The sequence below is a fragment of the Dama dama genome, chromosome 20, assembly GCF_033118175.1.
Source record: "Dama dama isolate Ldn47 chromosome 20, ASM3311817v1, whole genome shotgun sequence".
NCBI classification, from domain to species: domain Eukaryota; kingdom Metazoa; phylum Chordata; class Mammalia; order Artiodactyla; family Cervidae; genus Dama; species Dama dama.
This window is the reverse complement of record NC_083700.1, coordinates 51,274,116-51,295,603: the sequence shown is the minus strand read 5'-3', so window position 1 is coordinate 51,295,603 and position 21,488 is coordinate 51,274,116. Positions and strand designations below refer to the sequence as shown.

The window sequence follows — 21,488 nt, the reverse complement described above, 5'->3', positions numbered from 1 at the left end:
GAGTTCCAAATATACTCAACTAAAAATAATGATAAAGAAGTTATTTGAGAAATAATATACTTTCAAAATTGAGTCACCAGATATTTATATCCCACTGCAAGGCAAGGAAATTAAAATAGGCCATTTCTTATCAAGGCTAAACAGCTCCTCCAATAATTTGTCCTTGTAACAAGCATTCGTATTAAAAATATATTCAAACACTTTTCCTCTGCTATTGTCCAAAATTTAACTGATGTCTCGAGGCCAACACTGACATTGGCTTTAAATGTTTGCAGAATAACAGGCAGGAGGAAGCTCTAACTGCTGACTCACCATGCTAACTCTCCTGCACTCCATCAGTTAGCCCTTCCTTCCCCACACCTCAGCTTGTCAGCCTCCACGCACTTCTGACTTCTGTGCCTGGGTGTCTTCTAAATTCTATACAACAACCTCCTCCTCCTCTCTCAACCAGGCTACTCCCCACTTTACCAGGCCTATCTCCTCAGAAGGAAAAAGGGAAGAAGAGGATGCGGTGGGGAGCGGGCCCCAGCGATCCCTCAGGTCCCTGCCAGCTCCAACAATCTGTAATTCTCTGATTCCTTGCCCTAGCCACCTGGTCTCCGTAAAGAAAACAACTGACTGTCATAAATCAGTCATTAGTTAAGACCACATAGAATTTACCTTCCCCCACTTTAATATAAATGTTTCTTGCTATCTTGAGTTCAGTGAATGAAGTGACCGCTCCGTATTCCTTTCGGGCCCAATTTAACAGATGTTCGTTTCCATGGGGGAAGCTCCTTTCTTCTGTTTCTGCTGACAAGGAGAAGTTCCTTGATGAAAAATGGACCAGAGAACCTTCAGACACCTAGAAGAAACAGAGTTGCATATTTAATGTGGTGCAGTCACCTGGAGCTAAATCATTATCAGAAAAAGCTCTTGTCAGACAATGAATAAACATCTGTCAATCTAACTTCTTCCTTTTCTTACACAATGGCAACATCTTTCTTTAGCAGTTCATGCCTACCTTCTTCCAGGTAATGACAAAACTGCAAATAATGCAGGACGTCCCTTTGAATTCTTAAAGAACTTTGTGATGAGAGATGACAGAGTGCATTGTGAGGAATCTTAAGACTTCTCAGCGCTATTTTCCAGATATCTAAATTGAAGGCCAACCTTTCAAATAATGTGTTTGAAGTCAAATAGGAAGCCTTGGTGAGTGTTTTCATGGACTTGTAATGGATTAGGAAAAGTGATCCCAAAGGCTTGACCTCGATGTCCACATCTGCCATAGCTGCAGCCTCTGCCGACAGTCACCACCATGGGAACACAGCAAGAGTCCCGTTGGTTTACTGGCTCCTGAGCACTGAGATAAAATATGACCAGAGCTGGCCAGTCTTCTACCACTTTACACTGTTTCCTCGCAGTGAGATGAATGTGTATTACAGTTTATTTTGTAAGACCCCCAAATTCCCATAGATAATGAAGTCAAGAGGCTGTTAGACTGATCCTCATTAAATGTCTGGGATGATTTATGCAAGACTCAATATTTGCTTGGATGTATTAAGACTGCTGACCTAGCATATCACGGTATATATAATTAACACAGACAAAGGGGGGAAATTCTCATCTAGCTGCTACACTATAATTAAATTCATTTGCTGGTGAAAGTATCCATGTCATCTTTATTGTCCAGCAACTGATTTTATCATTGTCAAGGTGGAACCTCAAAATGTGAGCAGAAAGGCTCAAAACCTCCCAAGTCACAGAACTAGACACGTTTTGTATTGAATTTCACATTAACAACAGAACTACCATGTGATACAGCCATTCCACTTTTGGGTATTTATCCGAAGAAAATGAAAACACTAACTTGAAAAGATATATGAACCTTGCAGCATTATTTACAATAGCCAAGATATGGAAATGACCTAAATGTTCACCGATGAATGAATAAAGATGTGGTATATATACACGATGGAATATCTTCAGCTATGAAAAAGAATAAAATCTTGCCATTTGCAAACAACATTAATGGACCTCAAGGACATTATGCTAAGTGAAATAAGTCAGATGGAGAAAGACAAATGCCAAATGATCTCATTTATATTTGGAATCTAAAAACAAGACAAAAATCCAGATTCACAGATACTAAGAAGAGACTGGTGGTTGCCAGAGGCGGGAGACAGGGGATGAGTGAGATGGGTGAAGGGGGTCAAAAGGTACAAACTTTAGGACTTCCCTGGTGGTTCAGTGGTTAACAGTCTGTCTTGCAGTGCAGGGGACATGAATTCCATCCCTGATTGGGGAACTAAGATCCTACAGGCTGTGGAGAAACTAAGCCCAAGCGCCATAACTAGACAGCCCATGTGCTGCAACGAAAGATCCCAATTGCCACAACTAAGGCCCAATGCAGCCAAATAAATAAATAAAATAATTTAAAAATACATATGTACATAAAAGGTACAAACTTCATGTTATTAAAAAAATACATTATGGGGATTTAATGTACAGCATAGTGACTATGGTTAGTAATATTTATTGCATATTTGAAAGCTGCTAAAGACCATAGATATTAAAAGTTCTCACTATAAGATAAAAACTTCTCTACATATGGTGACAGATGTTAACTAGACTTATTGTGATGATCATTTTACAATATATACAAATACTGAAGATTATGTTGAACACCTAAAACTAGTATAATGTTATATGTCAATTATACTTCAATAAAAAATGTTTTCATGTTAACTATCATTAACAAAAAGCAAGCAGTTTCTGAAGTGGTTACAGCCAGGTTAAAAGCAAGTTGAGGGCAGGGATTATGCTTATGGCTCTACCCTTGCCAGCAGTGTTTTCAACCTCAACACACATACAAAATAGTTGTTGTTGTTGTGTTTAGTCATTCAGTCATGTCTGGCTGAACATGACTTTGCCACCCCATGGACTATATAGCCTTCCAGGCTCCTTTTTCCATGGGATTTCCCAGGCAAGAATACTGGAGTGGGTTGCCATGTCTTCCTCCAGGGTATCTTCCTGACCCAGGGATAGAACCCTTGTCTCCTGCTTGGCAGGCAGATTCTTTACCACTGAGCCACCTGGGAAACCCCATATAAAATAGTTCTTACCCTTAAATACTGTGCTAGGCATTAATATTTTCTCTTCAACTATATATACTTATACTTTTTAAATGCTAGCAAAGAAGTACTTCACCCCATTGACTCCATCACCGACTCATGCTGTGGTCTCCCTCTTGGCTGAAAACCAGAAGCATCTGAGGAGTTTCTAAATATCCTGAGACCCAGGCCACACTCCCCAATCAACTAGAATTTGGGAGTGGGAGCCAGGCATCAGCATTCTTTAAAGCTTCCTGGACAATTTCAATGTTCAACCACAGTTGAGAAGCCTGGCCTTAATGGGCACTGAGTGTTCCACAGTTTGAAAAGCCCATTATGGGCACCTCACAGCTTTCTCTACACCAGTGGTTCTTACCAGGGGTTATCCTGCCCACCAGGGAACATGCGGCAACGTCTGAAAACAGTTTTGATTGTCACAAACAGGAGGGAAGAGCTACTGGCATCTAGTGAATAGAGGCCAGGGACGCTGCTAAACATCCTAAAATGCACAGGATGGCCCCCATGACAAAGAATTATCCTAAATGTCAACAGCACCACAACTGAGAAATCTTGGCCTATGTATGCTTTGGACTGACCGAATGTTACTGCTACTTGAAGAGCTACTGGATTCTCAAATCGGATCACCAAATTGACAGCTTTTTCTATCCTAAAAATTGGGCCGCTATGTACTTTACAAAGAATAATAAAAACTTTCTGGTTTGTATTGGCTCGGGAAACCCAGAACTAATCATTAAGAAGCTGGGTGTAAACTATGGCCACCTATAACAGTGACCACTTATTACACCTACTATGTATCAGGCACTACAGAGCGCTACCAAATGTGGCAATGACATTTGTTACACGTCCCAATGCCAGTTATAAACAAAACCAGTGGGGGAGCATTTAGCACTGACCTTGTTTTGACATCGCCTGCATAAGAAAAAGCTCCTGAGCCATCTACCTGCCAACAATAACCATGCCAACCTATTCATAAATCCTCTGAAGCTTAGCTACTCATCAACACTGAACTTCAGACAACACTTATCTGATTTTCTGACTTAAGCACTGTAGTAAAATCATCTTTTCACTGAAAAGCACTTGTACTAAAAAGTCACTTTTATCAAGCCTGTCACCGCAAAAACCCACAACAGTGCAGAGGCCTTTGTCCCACTGCCAGCACAGTTCTGAATGTTTAGGCAAGCCTCCCTGGATGTTCCGTTCTTTCCTTTTTTCTCATTCATGTTACAACCATAAAATAAAACACTAGGGCTTTAAATATATTATGCAGAGAGTACATTTCTTCAGAGTAGAAGGTGGGATAGATCACCCTGGTGCATTCCAGAGGCAAGAATGTGAGCAGTGTAAATAAGAAAAGAAATGGGGAGCAACCTGGGAATGTGTCCTGAAGTCATTAAAAGCGATGCCATCGTGGAGCTGACTCCTCAAGAAGGGGGAGCGCCCTTCACTCACCATCTGCCCCACTCGTCTGGCTTCTCCAGGGCCAGCAGCAGCACAGATCACACACTCAGGGCTGAGGAATTTGGAAAAGGAGTCAACTGCCACTCCTCAGGCAAATTCCAACGAGAAGAAAGCAAAGCTGCCAGGGGCAGTGAAGCGTCCCTGACTGCAGGTCAGTGGAAATTTTCTGCCGCAGCAAGGGGTTAGTCAGCGCTCCTCCTGACCACCCATTCTCTGACTTGACACACACAAAGGCCTCCCCTGAGCCCCACCAAGTTTTACAAGGTATGGTTATTTCCACCTGATCTTCAGGATGACCTCTGATGCAGGCTACTCTGATTTCCACGGAGAGAACCTCAGAGAAGCTAAAGGCCTACCCAAGGTCAGGACCCAGGCCGGATCAGAACAGGCCACTTCTGACTCCTGGTCACAGCTGGCCCTGCCTGCACCCTTCCAGAAAGGAGACTTCACTGGCTCTCAAAGCAGGAGATGTCCCTTCTTACTTTTACTTGCCTGTAAGATTTGCCTTCCACCCACTTGTCTGAGCTGGGCTTTCCAGACCAAAGAATCCCTTCCTCTTTCTTCCATGAGACAAACCTTCAAATGTTTGTAGATATCACTCAACCCCGACCACCGCTTCACTTCTTGACGGCAACAGTCCCAAATCCCTGGACTCCTTCCCAGACACCACAGTTGTCATATCTTCATCAGCATAATCTCTGGAATGTGGTGCCTGGGACGAGACCCAGGGTTTGGGGTGTGGTCTGACGAGAGTACTGTGAAGGCTAGCTTCAGGTGTCAATGTGACTGGGCTACAGGATACCAGTTATTTGGTCAAACATTACTATGGGCATTTCTGTGAGGGGGTTTTTGGATGAGATCAACATTTCTTCTTAATTTCATCTATTTTTGGCTTTGCTGGGTCTTCACTGCGGCACGTGGACTTTAGCTGCAGCAATCAGGGGCTACCATTTGTTGTGGTGCACAGGCTTCTTGTTGTGGCGGCTTCTCTTGTTGCAGAGCACAGGCTCTCCTCGTCGTGGTACTCGGGCTCAGCAGCTGCAGCTCACAGGGCAGGCTCGGAATTTGTGGCACATGGAATCTTCCCAATCCAGGGATCGAATCCATGTCCCCTGCACTGGTAGGAGAATTCCCAATCACCTGACTACCAGGGAAGTTCAGAATTAACATTTAGATCAGTAGACCAACTAAAACAAATTGCCCTTCCCAATGGATGTGGGCCTCACCCAATCAGTCGAAGGCCTAAATAGAGCAAAAGGTTGACCCTTCCCCTGAGTAAGAGAGAATTCTCCAGCTGACAGCCTTTGAATTGGGACATCAGCTCTTCCTGGGCCTACAGCAGTCTTCTGTCCTTCAGCAGTCTGCTGTCCTCAGCATCAAACTGAGATGCTGAGTCTGCAGAATTTGCAGCCTTCATAATCACGTGAGCCAATTCTTTACGAAATATCTTTCTATGGACACTGCAGGAGGCCCAAGATCACATCAGTTTTTGTATCAGCCGAACCCTACTATAATCTCATATCCATTCGTTTATGCTTTAAACAAACATCCAACAAATATTTATTGAGAGCCAAGCATTGTTCAAAGTGCTGGGAATGTAGTGGAGAAGGCAACAGACAAAATTCCCTGCTTTGTGAAGCTTACAGTCTAACAAGGAAGTCAGAGGAACAAAATAAACAATTAAAATACATGTTAACAACTGTGAAGGAATGATATAAATTGAGAGAAGAGAAGAGGGGCACTCTACTTTTAAGTGTAAAATCTGACTGAGAAAGTCACTGGGCAGGTCAAGAACTGAAGGAGATGATAGAGGCAGACATGTGGACATCAGGGGAAGAGTGCTGGGGAGGAGACAGCAGCAAGTGTATAGGTCTGGCACAGAAAAGAGACAGCAAGGAGGCTGGAGTGGCTGGAACACAGAGGTGAGGCGGAGATGAGCAGGAGGTCACAGAGGAGACCAGTAGGTCCAATAGGACCTTACAGACCACTGGAAGGGACTGTGTTTAGTCTGGGTGAGATGGGCCGTCACTGAGGATTCATGAAAACATCCAACAAACTACTCTGGCTGCTATGGCCAGTCTAGACTGAAAAGAGAGAAGGAGCAGGAGACTAGGAGTAGACTTCTGGAATAATCCAGGGGAGAAAGAATGGCAGCTCACACCAGGGAGGTGGAGATAGGGATAATAGTACCTAAAGTCTCAGGTCTTGATTTTACAGCTCAAGGCTCTTCTCCTTCCCCTGCACTGGTGTATCTTTAATATAAATCAAAGTCTTTAGACTCATTTCAATTCTGTAGAGACCATATAAAAATCTATTCTGTTGGTTGTCAAAAATCCCTAAACTTCATGTGTGTGCCATCTCCACACTCCTCTAAATCCCTGAGATGCTGAACCAGACAAGGCTGAGGTCTGTTGACTTGCAGGCACACTCCCACGCTGACCTGAGCACATGAAACAGAACTTGTGGGAGCCCAGGCTGTTTACCAGGACTTCCCCAGTGGTGTAGTGGTAAAGAATCCACTTACAGTGCAGAAGCTGAAGGAGATGTGTGTTTGATCCCTGGGATGGGAAGATCCCCTGGAGGATGGCATGGCAACCCACTCCAGTATTCTTGCCTGGAGAATCCCATGGACACAAGAGCCTGGTAGGCTACAGTCCATAGGGTCGCAAAGAGTCAAGACACCACTGAAGTGACTTAGCGTGCATGCAGGCTGTTCACCAACTACAACATGATCTCATGGAATAGTCCTCATCTCGTCTGCAAGGGTGTTATCCTAGGACCCATCAAGAGCTCTCCTGAAATAAAGACATGACAGGCCAGTACCACTTCTCTATCAGTCAACACTCCAATCCCTGCCTGATCTCCCTAGAGTGGAGTCTTTGCTAGAGTCTGGCTTGGGCTAAAGTTTGTGGAAGAAAAGAGATGTAAAGAGAATAGCCAAAAAAAAAAAAAAAAGAGAGGGAAAACAGTATGTTTCTAACATGAGGAGGGGTTACAATCACTATTACAAGGATAATTACTACATGACTAAATATGGAATTGTTTTTAAAAATGCTAAGAGCAAGGGTTTTACATTTGGATAAAACAGCAGAAACTTTTCAAGGCAATTCATTCCACCCTCCACCTTATTTGCAGGTCCTTGCCCTACTACCCACCCCACTGCTGGTTCTTACATCTCAACCAACCTCACATCTCAACCATTACAGTAACCTCCTGCTGTAAGCTGCCAATCCTATCTCGCTCCACTCCTCATCACACCATCACCAAGGAGATCGTTCTAAAAAGCAAAACACACGATGATGGAGGACAGCATCTAAGCATCTTAACTGGCACACGATCAGAGAGGGCTTCTGCTCACCCCCTTCCCAAAACTCCCCCAGCACCTGCCCTATGAAATCACTCACAGTGGCGCAACACATCATTCTGCTTAAGATCTCCTGGGCCTTTTTACATTCTGCTCCCCACCTGGCTTGCTCATCCCCTACCCCGGGCTCACCTTGTAACTGCTCCTTGTCCTCCACAGGTATCACCTTCTCTGTAAAACCTCTCAGACTCCCTCCTTTCCTGGAGATGGAGCTGCCGTGTGCACACCATGAGCCCATCTCTCACATGAACTGCTACCATTTACCAGCAAACCTGCTGCCATCCCACCTGACAAGCACCATGAGGGCCAAGAAAGCAAGTGGCTCGTTCTGAATCATCTCCTGGGCCTGGCAAGGTGCTTGGCACAAAGTAGAGACTCAGTAACCACTTGCTGAATGAAAGCTCAATGATGTTACTTACAGGAAAGGCTAAGCCATAATATCTTTATTCTTACAAACCTTGCTTCCCTCACTGCCCAGGAAATGATCTCTTGCCAGGCTTTAAAACTAGTATTTGATTTTTCACCTACTAACTCCTCTAAAAACCAATTATTAAATCATTTAGTAGTTCCGTGCCTTCCTGAAGAAACCACTGAACTTTTCTCCTGCTTACTAATTAAAACCCAGTCCTCTGACATTCCAACATGACAAACGTCTTCCTGTGGGAACGAACAGAGCCCCAAGCTCTGAGAATCCTGAATCTTAGCAAGTGTCCACTGAAGGGACAAATATGAAGCACCGGACTGTCCAACAGGCCCCAGGCTTTGAAATGCACAGAACCACCCCCTCTCCTGACTGCTCTTCCCTACTGAAACCACGCGCACCATTTGTATTTTAAATTCTGATTATGCTACCAGACTTTTTTTTTTTTTTTAAAGAACATTACTCTCTCTGCCAGTGCTGGGAGTTTTATTACAAGAACTTACGGCTAGGCAACAAGAGCCAAGTTTGTTATTTTTTCTGGATCCGATTCAACAACCTTGTCCAAAGAGCAAGAAAAAAAGCAAGAGAGGCAACCAGCCCTTTTGTTTCCACACCTGTGTTTAAGCTTTAACTCTTACAGTCCTAAGCAGACCCACTGAAGCCTCAAGATGGATCTCTCCAGGCCCAGTGAAGGGAAGCAATGCTGGTTAATGGGTGTAGACGCTATTTTCCTGGAACTGGGGCTCCTCATCTTAGCACTTATCTCAGCACATCAGCTGACTCAGAGGCCTGGCGGTTGCCTCACAGTCTCTCTCTGGCCTCCCCCAAGCTGGTGTGGTCTCTTCAGCGTGGAGGGAGACAGAATTGTTGCTGAAGATAATGCCGTCTTTTAAGTCCTCACCTACTCCAACCTGCCTTTTCCCACCTCAAGCATGCTCCCAGATGAAAATGCAGGCTGCGCTTAACTGCCTGGGTGCAGTTAAGTTTTCTCTGAAGTTTCCCCCTTCAAGTCTACTCACATTACCTTCTCAATGGGGCTTATTTAAAATCACAATCCAACCACCCTGCAGCCCCCCCACCGACTCTAGCACTCAAACCTGAGCTACATATTCTTATTTCTAGAGTATAATATAGTCAGCTTCTAAACTACCATGTAATTTACCTATATATTATGCCTATAGCCCATCTCCTCCCACTAGTATGTAAGCTCCTTCAGAGGCTGGGATTTTAGACTGCTTTACTTATGGGCATATCCAAAGCACAGTGCTGGATATAAAAAAGACACTCAATAACTATTTGATGAATACATGAATCCTGAGGTCCCATTAACTGGCAGCAGCTGCCTGAAGCTCTGTGCTGGAAAGTATTCTGAGATCATATTTAGGAGCAGGGGAGAGAGGGGAAAGAGTGCCATGGTCAATTCTGCGTCTGCCAGAGGGTCAGGGTAGGCCCTCCGTGCTCTATGGCTGTTCAGTACAGTAGCCACTAGCCAGTGAGAGCCTGAAATGTACCTAATTGATCAGTGTCATAAATGTGAAATACACACCAGATTTTGAAGATATAGTAAAACCAGTGATAAGAAGATGTCTCAGAATTCCCTGGTGGTACAGTGGATAAGAATCTGCCTGCCACGGGTTCCATTCCTGGTCAGGGAAGATTACACATGCCGAGGAGCAGCTAAGCCTGTAAGCCACAACTACTGACCCCAACTGTCGCAACTATTGAAGCCTGCGTGCCCTAGAGCCTGTCCTCTGCAACTAGAGAAGTCACCACAATGAGAAGCCCACGCACCACAATGAAGAGGCGCCCTGGCTCGCCACAACTAGAGGAAACTGCAGCAATGAAGACCCAACGCAACACAGTCTAATTAATTAATTTTTTAAAAAAGGAAGAAGACATCCACCTCTTTCAGAAATGTGATCCTCAAACCAACATATCACCGCAGAAGTACGTTAACATGCAGATTCTGGGGTGGGGTGGGAATGTAGGGTCCAGGAGACTGCTTTATAATCATCTGCCTGCCCCCCCCCCCATGATGGCCAGGCATACTTGAGGATCACTGCTCTAGGCCACAGATAAAAACATTATGTAATCTTTGTAAAGCATGAATAGGATTGCTTGGAGAACAAGCAAGAATTTTCTCCTGCACACTAGTTTTAAAAAAGCCAAGAGGGATAGAGTAAAGCAAGTCATTTTGGGAGTCATCTTCTTATCTATCAAAGAAGATAGAAATGTGCCCTGTGAAATGAGGAGCCATAGCTCCCCAATGATAAAGAAATGCCTGCTGAAATGTCAGAGGAAAATCTGTTTCAAGAATCAATCAATCAATCAACCTCTCTCTGTGTGTCTCACACACACACACACAGGCCCAATAGCTGGGCTGTGGTCCATTTGAAGCTTGAGTTATCACTTGGGTGAGTGCCTGCTATGCTATTCAGGTTACAGCTCCATGAAGCTGCTCTAAGGCACACACCCAACTTCATACATTTACATGACTTTGGCATTGCTGAAAGTTCAGCACTTGCACAATCAGGGTCAGCTCCTCTCCCTCTTCTGACCTGCCTTACACCCAATCTTTACTACTCCTATTCCTTTTTCCTGACACTTGCACCAACACAGCTCTTTCTGGAGATGCCTGCTTAAGAGAACAGAAGAAGTAAAATAAGGAAAACAAATAAAGCAAAGAAAAATACACAGTCATTTCAGAAACACCTGCCATGCCAAGAATTTGCTAGTTCAATTCTAGGAGGGAGAAAAAGACTTATGGTAAAGAGGAGAGGCATTTCTCTAGAGTTTAGGCTTTTGCATAAGTAAGATCTATGCAGATCTGATCTGCCCTAGAACTCACAACAGTGCCACACAGAAAGGCACTGAGGAGATGATGCTTTGATGTATTTCATGCACCAAGTCCAGCAAAAACAAACTTACATAAAGTGCTGGAACAGTATTGAAATATTTACCTCCCAAATGAGGACAGAACCCTACATTCTGAAAGAGGAAAATCACACATTCTCCCTACCCCAATTCCTGGAAGGACTGTGCTTGCCTATTTCCTCCAGTCATGTGATTTGAAACCTGTTTTCTATTAACCATATATCATAACTTTGTGTTTTTTTTCAGTTTTTTTTTTTAAAGAAATAATAACTTCCATGCCCATGGAACCTACAGGCATAATTTGCAAAGCTAAATATTCATGAGCCATGTGATTGTGGTCTCTGCCAACAGTGCACTCAAGAAACATGAATCCATGTGACCATTTAAAAATTTTTGGATGCTTTAATTTTGTATCCACAACCAGATTACTCTGTCCAACAAAATGACTTAAAACATACTCAACAATTTTTCTCAAAACATCACCCTCTGCTTTTAATTTTTATTTCTGTTGAAGTATAAAGAACTAAAGGATTGAAAATGCCCTCTGTTCTTAACGCCCTACATATTTACACATGTCCAAGAGGAAAGCTCTGAGGTGCTACCCACAGAATAGAAACACGCACAAACTTGAACATGAGCCAGTACAAAAGCAATACTCTAATCTCCCATGGAAATGTTACAAAAATGAGAGTATATATGAATACGCATATACACAAAGACAAGCAAAATAACTCACTGCATCTGAAAGACGAACTCAGTCCCCACAGGTTACCAAATTAATGAGGTGTAAGCTGCAGAGTTTTCCGAAATAAAGCCCCAGGCCACATAGGGATCCTCGATGACCTTATAAAATCATCTCTCAAGACTCATATTTACCTTTTCCCATCTTCCAATATAGCATGATGTCAGAAGGAGTGTGACCCAAAATTTAAAGTGTATTTATCATCTAGAGTGTTTTCCAGGAAGTAAACAAAATGCTGGCATCATTACCAGTCCTTGCCATGATCCACAATATACTGTGGCCCGCCAAATGTGTTTCTGGGAAATTCCTCACTAAGAAGGATTGTTTCTTCGATCTTTCTTCTAAGTTATATCCAATCTGCCAACGCAGGTTCAAGGGCACAAACTGAATTTTTCAAACACCTGGCTCCAAACAGGCACGTGTAACTCCCTCTACAGAGTTTTTCTTTATTAAGTCCGACAATCTAAGTTCCAAACAAGGAAACTAGGGTTCAAAGAAGCTAAAGAATATGCCTGGGGCACAAAGTTGGTAGAAAGTAGGGTTGCAAACACCTCTCTTCTCACTCTAGAGCTCTTTCTATTCCACCTCCATGGAGTAGTAGCTACTAAGCTCAAGAAATTAGTAAGGTAAGGTAGATAGGAGCCCCCTGGACTCGCATCAATAGAACACTGGGAGAGAAAATCATAAAAGCAATTACAGGTCATTCAGTGCACATTTCATAGATTCTGAATCCTCACATCTGACAGCTCTGTTGTCAGAGCTTCTACTGAAAGGTTAGGTAAAGCCCCAGCTTACAGAAATTTAGCAAGGGACAAGTGCATGCTCAAACTTCATCTGCAGGACTCCAAAAGCTATGCAATACAAACCCAGGTTTGTACAAGAGTGACAAAGGAAAGCAGTGAGGCAGAGCTGGGGCTCATGCCTTCTCTGCCTCTTGCACAGTCTCCCTGTCTGGTTTTTTGCTTCTCTCTCTGTCCGTCTCTCTGTCTCTGTCTCTCTCTCCCATTTCCTAGCAGCTGGAGGAGTCGTGCTGGCAGCAGTGGAGGAGAAACAGAATGAAAGGGGCAGACAGAAAATCATAATGACTGATATGGAAGCAAAAAACTGCTTGGCTGAAAGAAGAGAGATTTGTTATGGTAAACAACAGTGGCAAAAACTGCCACAATATCTGAAAATGACTGAAAAGAGACTATAGTAGATCTAGGATGATAAGAATATCAGGCTGTAAAAATGTTAAATATAAAAGCCTCTGTGACATTCAGTTTTATATGTCAGTTTGGCTCGGCTATAGTCTCCACTTATTCAATCAAACAGTAATCTAGATGTGCTGTGAAGGTATTCTGTAGATGTAATTAAAGTCCATAACCAGGCGGCTCTAAGAAGGGGCTCTTTTAGCTAATCTGTGCGGGTCTGATTCAATCCGTTGAAAGGCCTTAACAGCGGCACTGAGGCTTCCCTAATGAAGAAGGAATTCCATCTGTGGACAGCAGCTCCACTCCTGCTGGAGAGTTCCAGCCACCCTACCCGACTGCCAGCCCTATGGATGTCTGACTTGCTTTGCCTGTACCCACAGTGGTACAAGCCAATTTCTTGCAATAAATCTCTCCCCGTATATACCTCCTACTGGTTTCCTTTCTGGATAACTCCTGACTGATACAGCTTCTGTGAAGGGCTGATGCAAGCTCCAAGAGAATGGAGCTGCATATTCTGACCCAGAAACCACAGACCTAAGAACACTTTGGGGAAAGGGGTTCTAAAGGGACATGTCCTTGGGTGCCAGGATGGAGCGGGGCCTTCAATCCAACCACTGGCTGGAGCCCTCTTGAACTTCCTTCAGCTTAGCTTCCAACCAAAGGCAGGCTGCATACATAGTTTTCCAGTGTAAGGTTCACAGTCTCTGGAGAAGACTAAGGTGATCTCCTAGGCCAAAGCTGGTAAGGCTGAACTGAGCACATTGAACGTCAATGAAGAAATGATCCCCAGAGGGCTAAGGACAGAGGCAGATACTAAAGCCGGGCATCCTGGTGGGGTTGACCGAGAGAGAACAAGCAGAGGAACCCCACGGACTTAATGTTGCTGGAAAAGCGGTCAAGAAGCAGTTTTTAAATTGTTACCTGAATGATATCCCTCAGGAGAGTCACTTGCCTTGCCCTATGACTGAGGGACAATGGCGAAGGCTCCAAACAAAGGGGAAAATATCACAGAAAGAAGGGCTCAAAACACCAGTAGGGGGGACTTCCCTGGTGGTCTAGCAGTTAAGACTTCCCCTTCCAATGTAGGGGGTGCGGGTTCTGTCCCTGGTTGAGGAGCTAAGATCCCACATGCTTCTGGGCCAAAAAAACCAAATAATTTTGTAACAAATTCAATAAGGACTTTAAAAAAAAAAATGGGTTTCAATCCCTTTTAGAAGGCTTTGCTACTTTTAAGGTGGCAGCCACTATAGCTAACTTCCAGCCACGGGTAGAGCACCGGAAGCACATTCTCAGAAGCTTCACACAGCCTCTGAGGATATTGTTGTTATGTACAGTCAGACACAGTCAGGACAACCTCTTGCAATTAGGTCTTGGGGAAAACCATTTATCCTATGTTTGGCTGCCTCAAACAACTCCAACGACTCTGCCTAAGAAGGAGTCAGGGTGTCCTGTGGTCCTTTTGAGAAACAGTGAATATCAGCTCCCTGTGGGAAACACTTACCAAGGACCTCAATGTCTGCAGTTCATGAGAGGACCAATGCAACACCAATGAGCTTTCAAGTCAGCCTCACTAGTACTTCCCAGGAGACAGAGTTCCCCCATCTCATGACATGAAAAGAATATTCTTCAATCTCCCTTAACAAAATATTTGCTTTTTCTACCAAACAGCTCTCTGGAGGCTGTCTACCACATTCACCAAGGGCACTGGAGATGTAACATTTGATACAATTGCCCAATGCTTGGGAAGGGCAAATTCCTCACATTACCAGATCAGCCTGAAACAGTAAAGCTTTAAAGGACACCATGGGATTCTACACAAAGAAACACCAGCCCTCTCCCACGCAGATATGGCACAGCACGTCCAGCAGAGGCAGGAAAAGTCTATGTTTGCGTGAACCCTTCAGGACAGGATGTCTTGATCAGGAAGAATACACCCAGGCAAACCTCAGAAGGCCAAGGGGCCACTCACTGGCAGCATTCACCAGTTTTCACACAACGAGTTAGGGTAAATCCTAGGAAGTCTTTCAAGAACTCTTTCTGGACCAAGGTTACTAGCTGAAACTGGACTCTTTCCAATGCTCTTAATTACCTCCGTGACATTTAGGAAGAGCTCTCTCGCCACAAAAGGGTCAGAAACTCGTTCCTAGGAAATATGGTAGTTGACCGACTCCGGTTCATGAAAGGACCAAACCCCTTATAATTAAGGCTCTTATGGACAAGCCACAAAACCAGGAGATAAGCAGCCTCTGGAACAAAAGTGCCTGGTACACAACCACTTGGAATATCCCACAGGACACAGTGAGTCATTCCACAAGAGATATTTTTAAAAAAGAAAAAGGAAGAACCAATCTTGAAACATTTAGCTATTTAATCTGCCTTTAAGAGGAAATTTATTTGGGGAAAGACCTCACTGGAAAATCCAAACTGGCATATGTGGACCCCTAGTATATAGGGGTGACACTTCCTGTTAAGCACTTCTGGTGCTCAGGTCGGCACCCCTAAGCCCTCAACCACACACTGCTCCTGGGTCAGCCTCACAGAGGGAGCTGCCGTAACTGCACTTGAAATAAGAGGATTCGCATATTCTCCAGTTTTCAGACAACGGTACTTCCCAGTCTCATAACCGTCTTTCCCATCTTACTTGAGGGCAGGCAATCCACCCCATTTCACTCTGGAGCCTCCACACTTGGCACAGTTCCCAATGACCTGCAGGCACTGAAAACTGGGTGTTGGATGAATGAACAAGTAGCTACAGAAACCGTCACACCAAGTATGCTAACGCCATGTTTTTCTAAAGGTGGGGAGAACTGCCAAACAAGAGAAAGGAGGAAATTCAAAAAGAAAAAAAGAAATCATGTCCAGGTTTTTTTTACTGCAACATAGTAGAGAATATAGAAATTTTTAAAAAGTTCCCTCCTCCACAAGCAAACTTGAATGTCTGAGCTATTCAGAGGGTATTTTTGGATGCTCAGGGCTCAGTTACACATCACTCGGATTCAGAAGAGGAATTTCTGGACATGCGCTACGCTACAGGCTGTGCATGCCCCTTCCTAGAGCAATGCTAAGCACACATCTGGGGCTATTTAACAACTGATTGGAAATTTCGCCTTCTGATTTCCAGTTAAATACTGGGCACAGGAAAACAAATAGCACTTGTTTTTCACTCAGCCTTGTCAGTCATCCAAACTGCCGCGCAGACCAGAGAACTGCCTGTGGTTTGGTGGCAGAGCCCCAACATATTTGGACCTCATCCCCCCCCGCCAAGTTTAAGTGACAGGGATAAACCGATTTTGGCAACCTCAGCCTCTTCACCCAATCCCCAACCCCCGTCAGAAACACAAAACTAGGTTTTAAATATTAAGCATGGTCCTGGTATTAATTTACATTTTTCATTAGGGTTAAATTTTTATTTGTTTTTAATCCAAAGAGCATAGAATTTGGTTTCTCTCATTTATTTCAATTGCCCTGCCCTGATATTTACTTGGATTTGCTGAAGAGGCAATGTTCAGATTACCATTTTCTGTTTCCAGTTAAACTGGGATGTAATATTAATATGTAGCCCTTGTACTATCATTCTTGGAGAGTTTGAAAACTGGGAGGAACTTCAGAGATTGACTAGTACCACCTCCTAATTTTAGAGATGAGGAAACTGAGACCTGGGTAGTTAAGTGATTTTGTGTAGTGCTTGATGTATAACTAGTTAGTGATGGAACCAAAGATTAGCACTTGGGCCTCCTGACTCCCAGGCCAGAGTGTGAACTAGAAACAAAAATCTGAGTTACCTCTGGATAGAACTGACAGATAAAATCAGGACACCGAGTTAAATCTGAATTTCAGACAAACAATGAATAATATTTTGGTGTTAAGTATGCCCCAAATACTGGAAACTACCTTTAAGGGGGCCCCTTTGACTCACCACCTTCGTTCAAACACACATATTTACAGGCATTTCTTTCCTGATTTTACTGATAAATGGCTGGAAAAAATAAATCACAGCACTGTAATCCCAAGAGTGAATGAGGTTGGAAGAAGTTGCTGCTCATCTCTCTCAAGCACCCCAACAAAGAGGAGCCCCGACTTGCCACAACTAGAGAAAGACTGTGCAGCAATGAAGACCCAGTGCAGCCAAAATAAAATAAAAAACAAAACAAAATAAAGGCTGCAAAGACCCCTGGATTAGACATTTCATGTTACTAGAAACCAGGCATTCAAGAACGTCTGCTTGTTCCAGAGTTCTAAATCTACAGACCTTACAGGAGAGAATGCTCAGGTTTATAATACAAATAAAGCAAGGTTTTTTGTTTCTCTTTTTAAATAAAACTCACAGAATAAAGTAAAATGATTTTAAAGTTGGGTTCACTGATTTTACAACATCATTTTGAAAAGAATTCTGCAGCAAGTTTTTTTTTTTTCTAACAGCTTTATTAAGATATAATTCAACCTTATTATAATTCTATTATATAAATTACATAAACAAAATTATATAATTTACCCTTATAATTCACTTTATTGAGATATCATAATATTCCTCCTTTTAAACTGTACAAGTCAGTGTTTTAAGTATATTCACAACTGTGGTAATAATCACCATTATCTAATTTCAGAACATTTTTCACCCCGAAGAAATTCCATACCATTAGTAGCCATTTCCCATCCTCTTCTCCCACTAGCCTCTGGCAACTACTGATTGTCTTTCCCTCTCTATGGATTTGCCTGTTTTGGACATTTCATATAAATGGAATCGTGCACTGTAGATTTTTGTGTCTGACTTCTTTTATTTATGTTTTCAAGGTTCATCCATATTGTCATATGTATCAGTACTTCATTCCTTTGGTCAAATAATATCTCAGGGTATAGATATACCACTTTTTAACCCATCACCAGCTGATGGACATTTGGGTTGTTTTCACATTTTTATTGTTATGAATTATGCTGCTATGAACAATTGTGGACAAGTTTTTCCATGCACATACATTTTGCCCAACTGTCTTCCAAAGCACTATTACTGTCCCACCAACAATGTTTGAGAATTCCAGTTCCCCTAAATCCTCAACACCACTTGTTACTATCTGCCACTTTTATTAAAGCCATTCTAGTGTGAAGTGGATTCTCACTGTGGTTTTAAATTTGCATTTTCCTAATGACTAATGATATTGAGCATTTTTTCACATGTTTATAGGCCATTTGTGTTTTTTCTTTGGAGAAATGCCTATTCAAATTGTAGCATGTTTTTAAAGATAATCCGGCATTGTGGCTCTGCTCAATCATTTTTAGCAAACTAAGGTTAAAAGTTCAGACATTTATTGCACTATTTTGTCTTTAATGCAGAAATAATTGCATAAATAAATATAAGCTTAGATGATCCTTCTAAGAGAGTTTTTACTTGTAGTTTCACTGTGACAGATTGAGAGAGTAGGATTATTTTTGTTTCTGGTTGCACTGAAGGATAACTCTAACCAACCCAATTTTCTCTGGGATATCCCTACACCTTGCAAAAGAAAACCTATAAGGCTGTGACAACCCAATCGTGTGTGTGTATGTGTGACATACTCAAAGATCTACTACTTGACACTCAGCCTGAAATAATCACTCTCATCCACGCCCATTTCCGAGGTAACCAGAACAACCAGATAAAAGAACTGCACTTGCAGAGGAAACTCAATCCCACTTTCTCCCTACCTGACACACTCCCTCTTGTCTGCACAGTGGAATCAAGAGAAGGACTGAAAAGATTTGATAGTAGAAAACAGATAACAGATACCTTCTTAAGATGGCATTAAAATATAATGTTTTCAGTCACCCTCGTAGGTGGCTGAGACAGTCTGTGTAACATAAGATCCTGCTAACTAATTATGAAAGGTTTCCTTTTGTAAATTGGGCAGTTATAATAATGCAAACTTGACAACTTAAAAGGTCACCCTGATCATAGATGACTAAATATCATTACTTGAACTTCTCTCACAACCCTGGGCTTCCCCCATAGCTCAGTTGGAAAAGAATCTGCCTGCAATGCAGGAGACCCCAGTGGAATTCCTGGGTCAGGAAGATCCCCTGGAGAAGGGATAAGCTACCCACTCCAGTATTCTTGGACTTCCCTGGTGGCTCAGATGGAAAGAATCCACATGCAATGTGGGAGACCTGGGTTTGATTCCTGGGTTGGGAAGATACCCTGGAGGAGGGCATGGCAACCCACTCCAGTATTCTTGCCTGGAGAATCCTCATGAACAGAGGAGCCTGGCGAGCTATAGTCCATGGGGTCGCAGACAGTCAGACACGACTGAGCAGCTAAGCACAACACAATCCTACTTAAAAATAATAACTGTTGGGAATTCTCTAGCATTCCAGTGATTAGGACTCCGTGCTTTCACTGCTGACGGTGCCACCATCCCTGATCAGGGAACTAAGATCTTGCAAGTCACATAATGCAAACAAAACACACACACACACACACACAAAACTTTTAAAGTATTACAACTCTAAAGTAAAGACAACTTTAGGACAATAATACAAATCCATGAGCAAAGGACATGCACATCTTAGACTGAGAATCATGGGACCAAGCCTCTCTCCTCAGCTCGCTTGAAGCTCTCCAGGTAACCTGGGAAAAGACACTGAAGGAGATGGCTAAGCCTCATTTTCCAAAGATTCCAGGGACCTTCTGAAGTGTTAGGATGAAACACTTTATGTAAAATAATTTAGTTATCTTATCCCTTACCTCTAACTACAATGAATGAATAAAGGAAACACACCTGCGATTATCTATCCAGATCCCTCTGCCCCAGTGGCTGTCAAGTCATTCATTTCGTTACAGAGAACACGGGAAGAGCTCGCCTTGCCTCCTTCCCTTCAGCACCATCTCTGTAAGGGAGAGTTGTCCAGCTTGTGAGAGAACTTATACCCCTCGTTGTCTAATGCTCTAAGAACCGGAATGAACAACAGATGCTCCACCATCTCTTCCAGGTCATGAGGAAATGCACAGATAGAGAAAACCATTTTCCCCAAAGAAAGCCTGCTGGACAGCAAGGCAGAGTTGAGGTGCCCCAGAATTTGAATCCTTGACTTTTCCCAATGCTGCCTCCCATGTGTTGGTAATTTGAGTTTCATCACTTGATCTACAATCTCCTTACATGGGATAAACTCCAGATAGGGCTGATGTTCAATTGTTTACTAAAATCATCTCCTGCGGTTCACTGTTAGTGTGTCATGAGCTGATGGCGAAGAACATGTTAAACAAAATTAAAGCAAATAAATAATAACTAGGAGTAAGATACTTTCCCTTAAAAGTCACAGAGAGGCAGTTTGAAGAAAGAATCCAGAAAGCAATGGGTGCAACTACAATATATGTGACCCCCACTTTTCATCTGGACCTACAGCCCAAAGAAACAGGAACTCCTTTCAGTCTGGGGCCGGCCAAGTTAGTTGTTGTTATTGTTCAGCCACTCAGCCGTTTCGACTCTTTGCAACCCCAAGGACTGCAGCACGCCAGGCATCCCTGGCCAAGCTAGACATTTTATAATTAGAAATGTAAATTCAACATCCTTTCCAAGTGGTCTTTACTAATAACTAATAATAAATAGCAACAAAAATGGTAGTAATGTTTATGAAATTATCCATGCCATGTCCCACATTAAACATTTTACATTTAATCAAATTAATTAAATTTTGCATTTAATCAAGAGAACCACCTCATGATGTAGTGACTATTATCACTCCCATATTACAACTGAGGAAAGTCAAGCTTAGAGAAATTAAATACTTTTCCCTTGTTACTGCTTGGATTCAAACCAGTGTAAGCAAAAGTCTTTGCTCATAACCTGCCCAATGTAGTAGCTCCTGAAACTGAGCTCCTGAAATGGTTAGGGTGCTTAAGGAATTGTATTTCTGACTTTACTTCATTTAAATAGATATACACAACTAGAACCTACAGAATTGGACAGCGCAACTCTGCGCAATAAAGGCAAAATGAGTATAGGATTTTATAGTAAAGACCATTAATATTACTATCAGAAATGCCTTTAACTATAGGAGACTGACAGTGCTCTTGAGTATGAAGGGAGCCAATTTAGTATAAGTGCTTGTAGAGTTAAGTCCTTTCTGGATTTGAATCTCAACTCTGCCAGTAACTAGCCAAGTGATTTGGGTCACTACTTAACCTCTCTAAATTTTAGTTCCTCATCTGGAAATGCATCTGGAACTATCCCCATCATCATGGGGTTATTGTGAGAATTAAATAAGAGAAAACATTAAAGCATTTATGCAATATCTGGAACATACTAAGTGCTAAATAAATGTGCCGGTAACAATTAGGTGTGTGCGCATGTAC

The 21,488-nt window shown here is 42.8% G+C and overlaps 1 protein-coding gene across 3 annotated transcripts in view; it reads right to left on the bottom strand.

Moving 5' to 3' along the window:
• Positions 1 to 21,488, bottom strand: part of TGFBR3 (transforming growth factor beta receptor 3) — a 193,838-nt gene that overhangs the window by 50,560 nt on the left and 121,790 nt on the right. For all 3 annotated transcript variants that reach the window (XM_061121401.1, XM_061121399.1, XM_061121400.1), the window contains exon 5: positions 661 to 844. In XM_061121401.1, the coding sequence (XP_060977384.1) occupies positions 661 to 844 (184 nt within the window). The remainder of the gene's footprint in view (positions 1 to 660; positions 845 to 21,488) is intronic.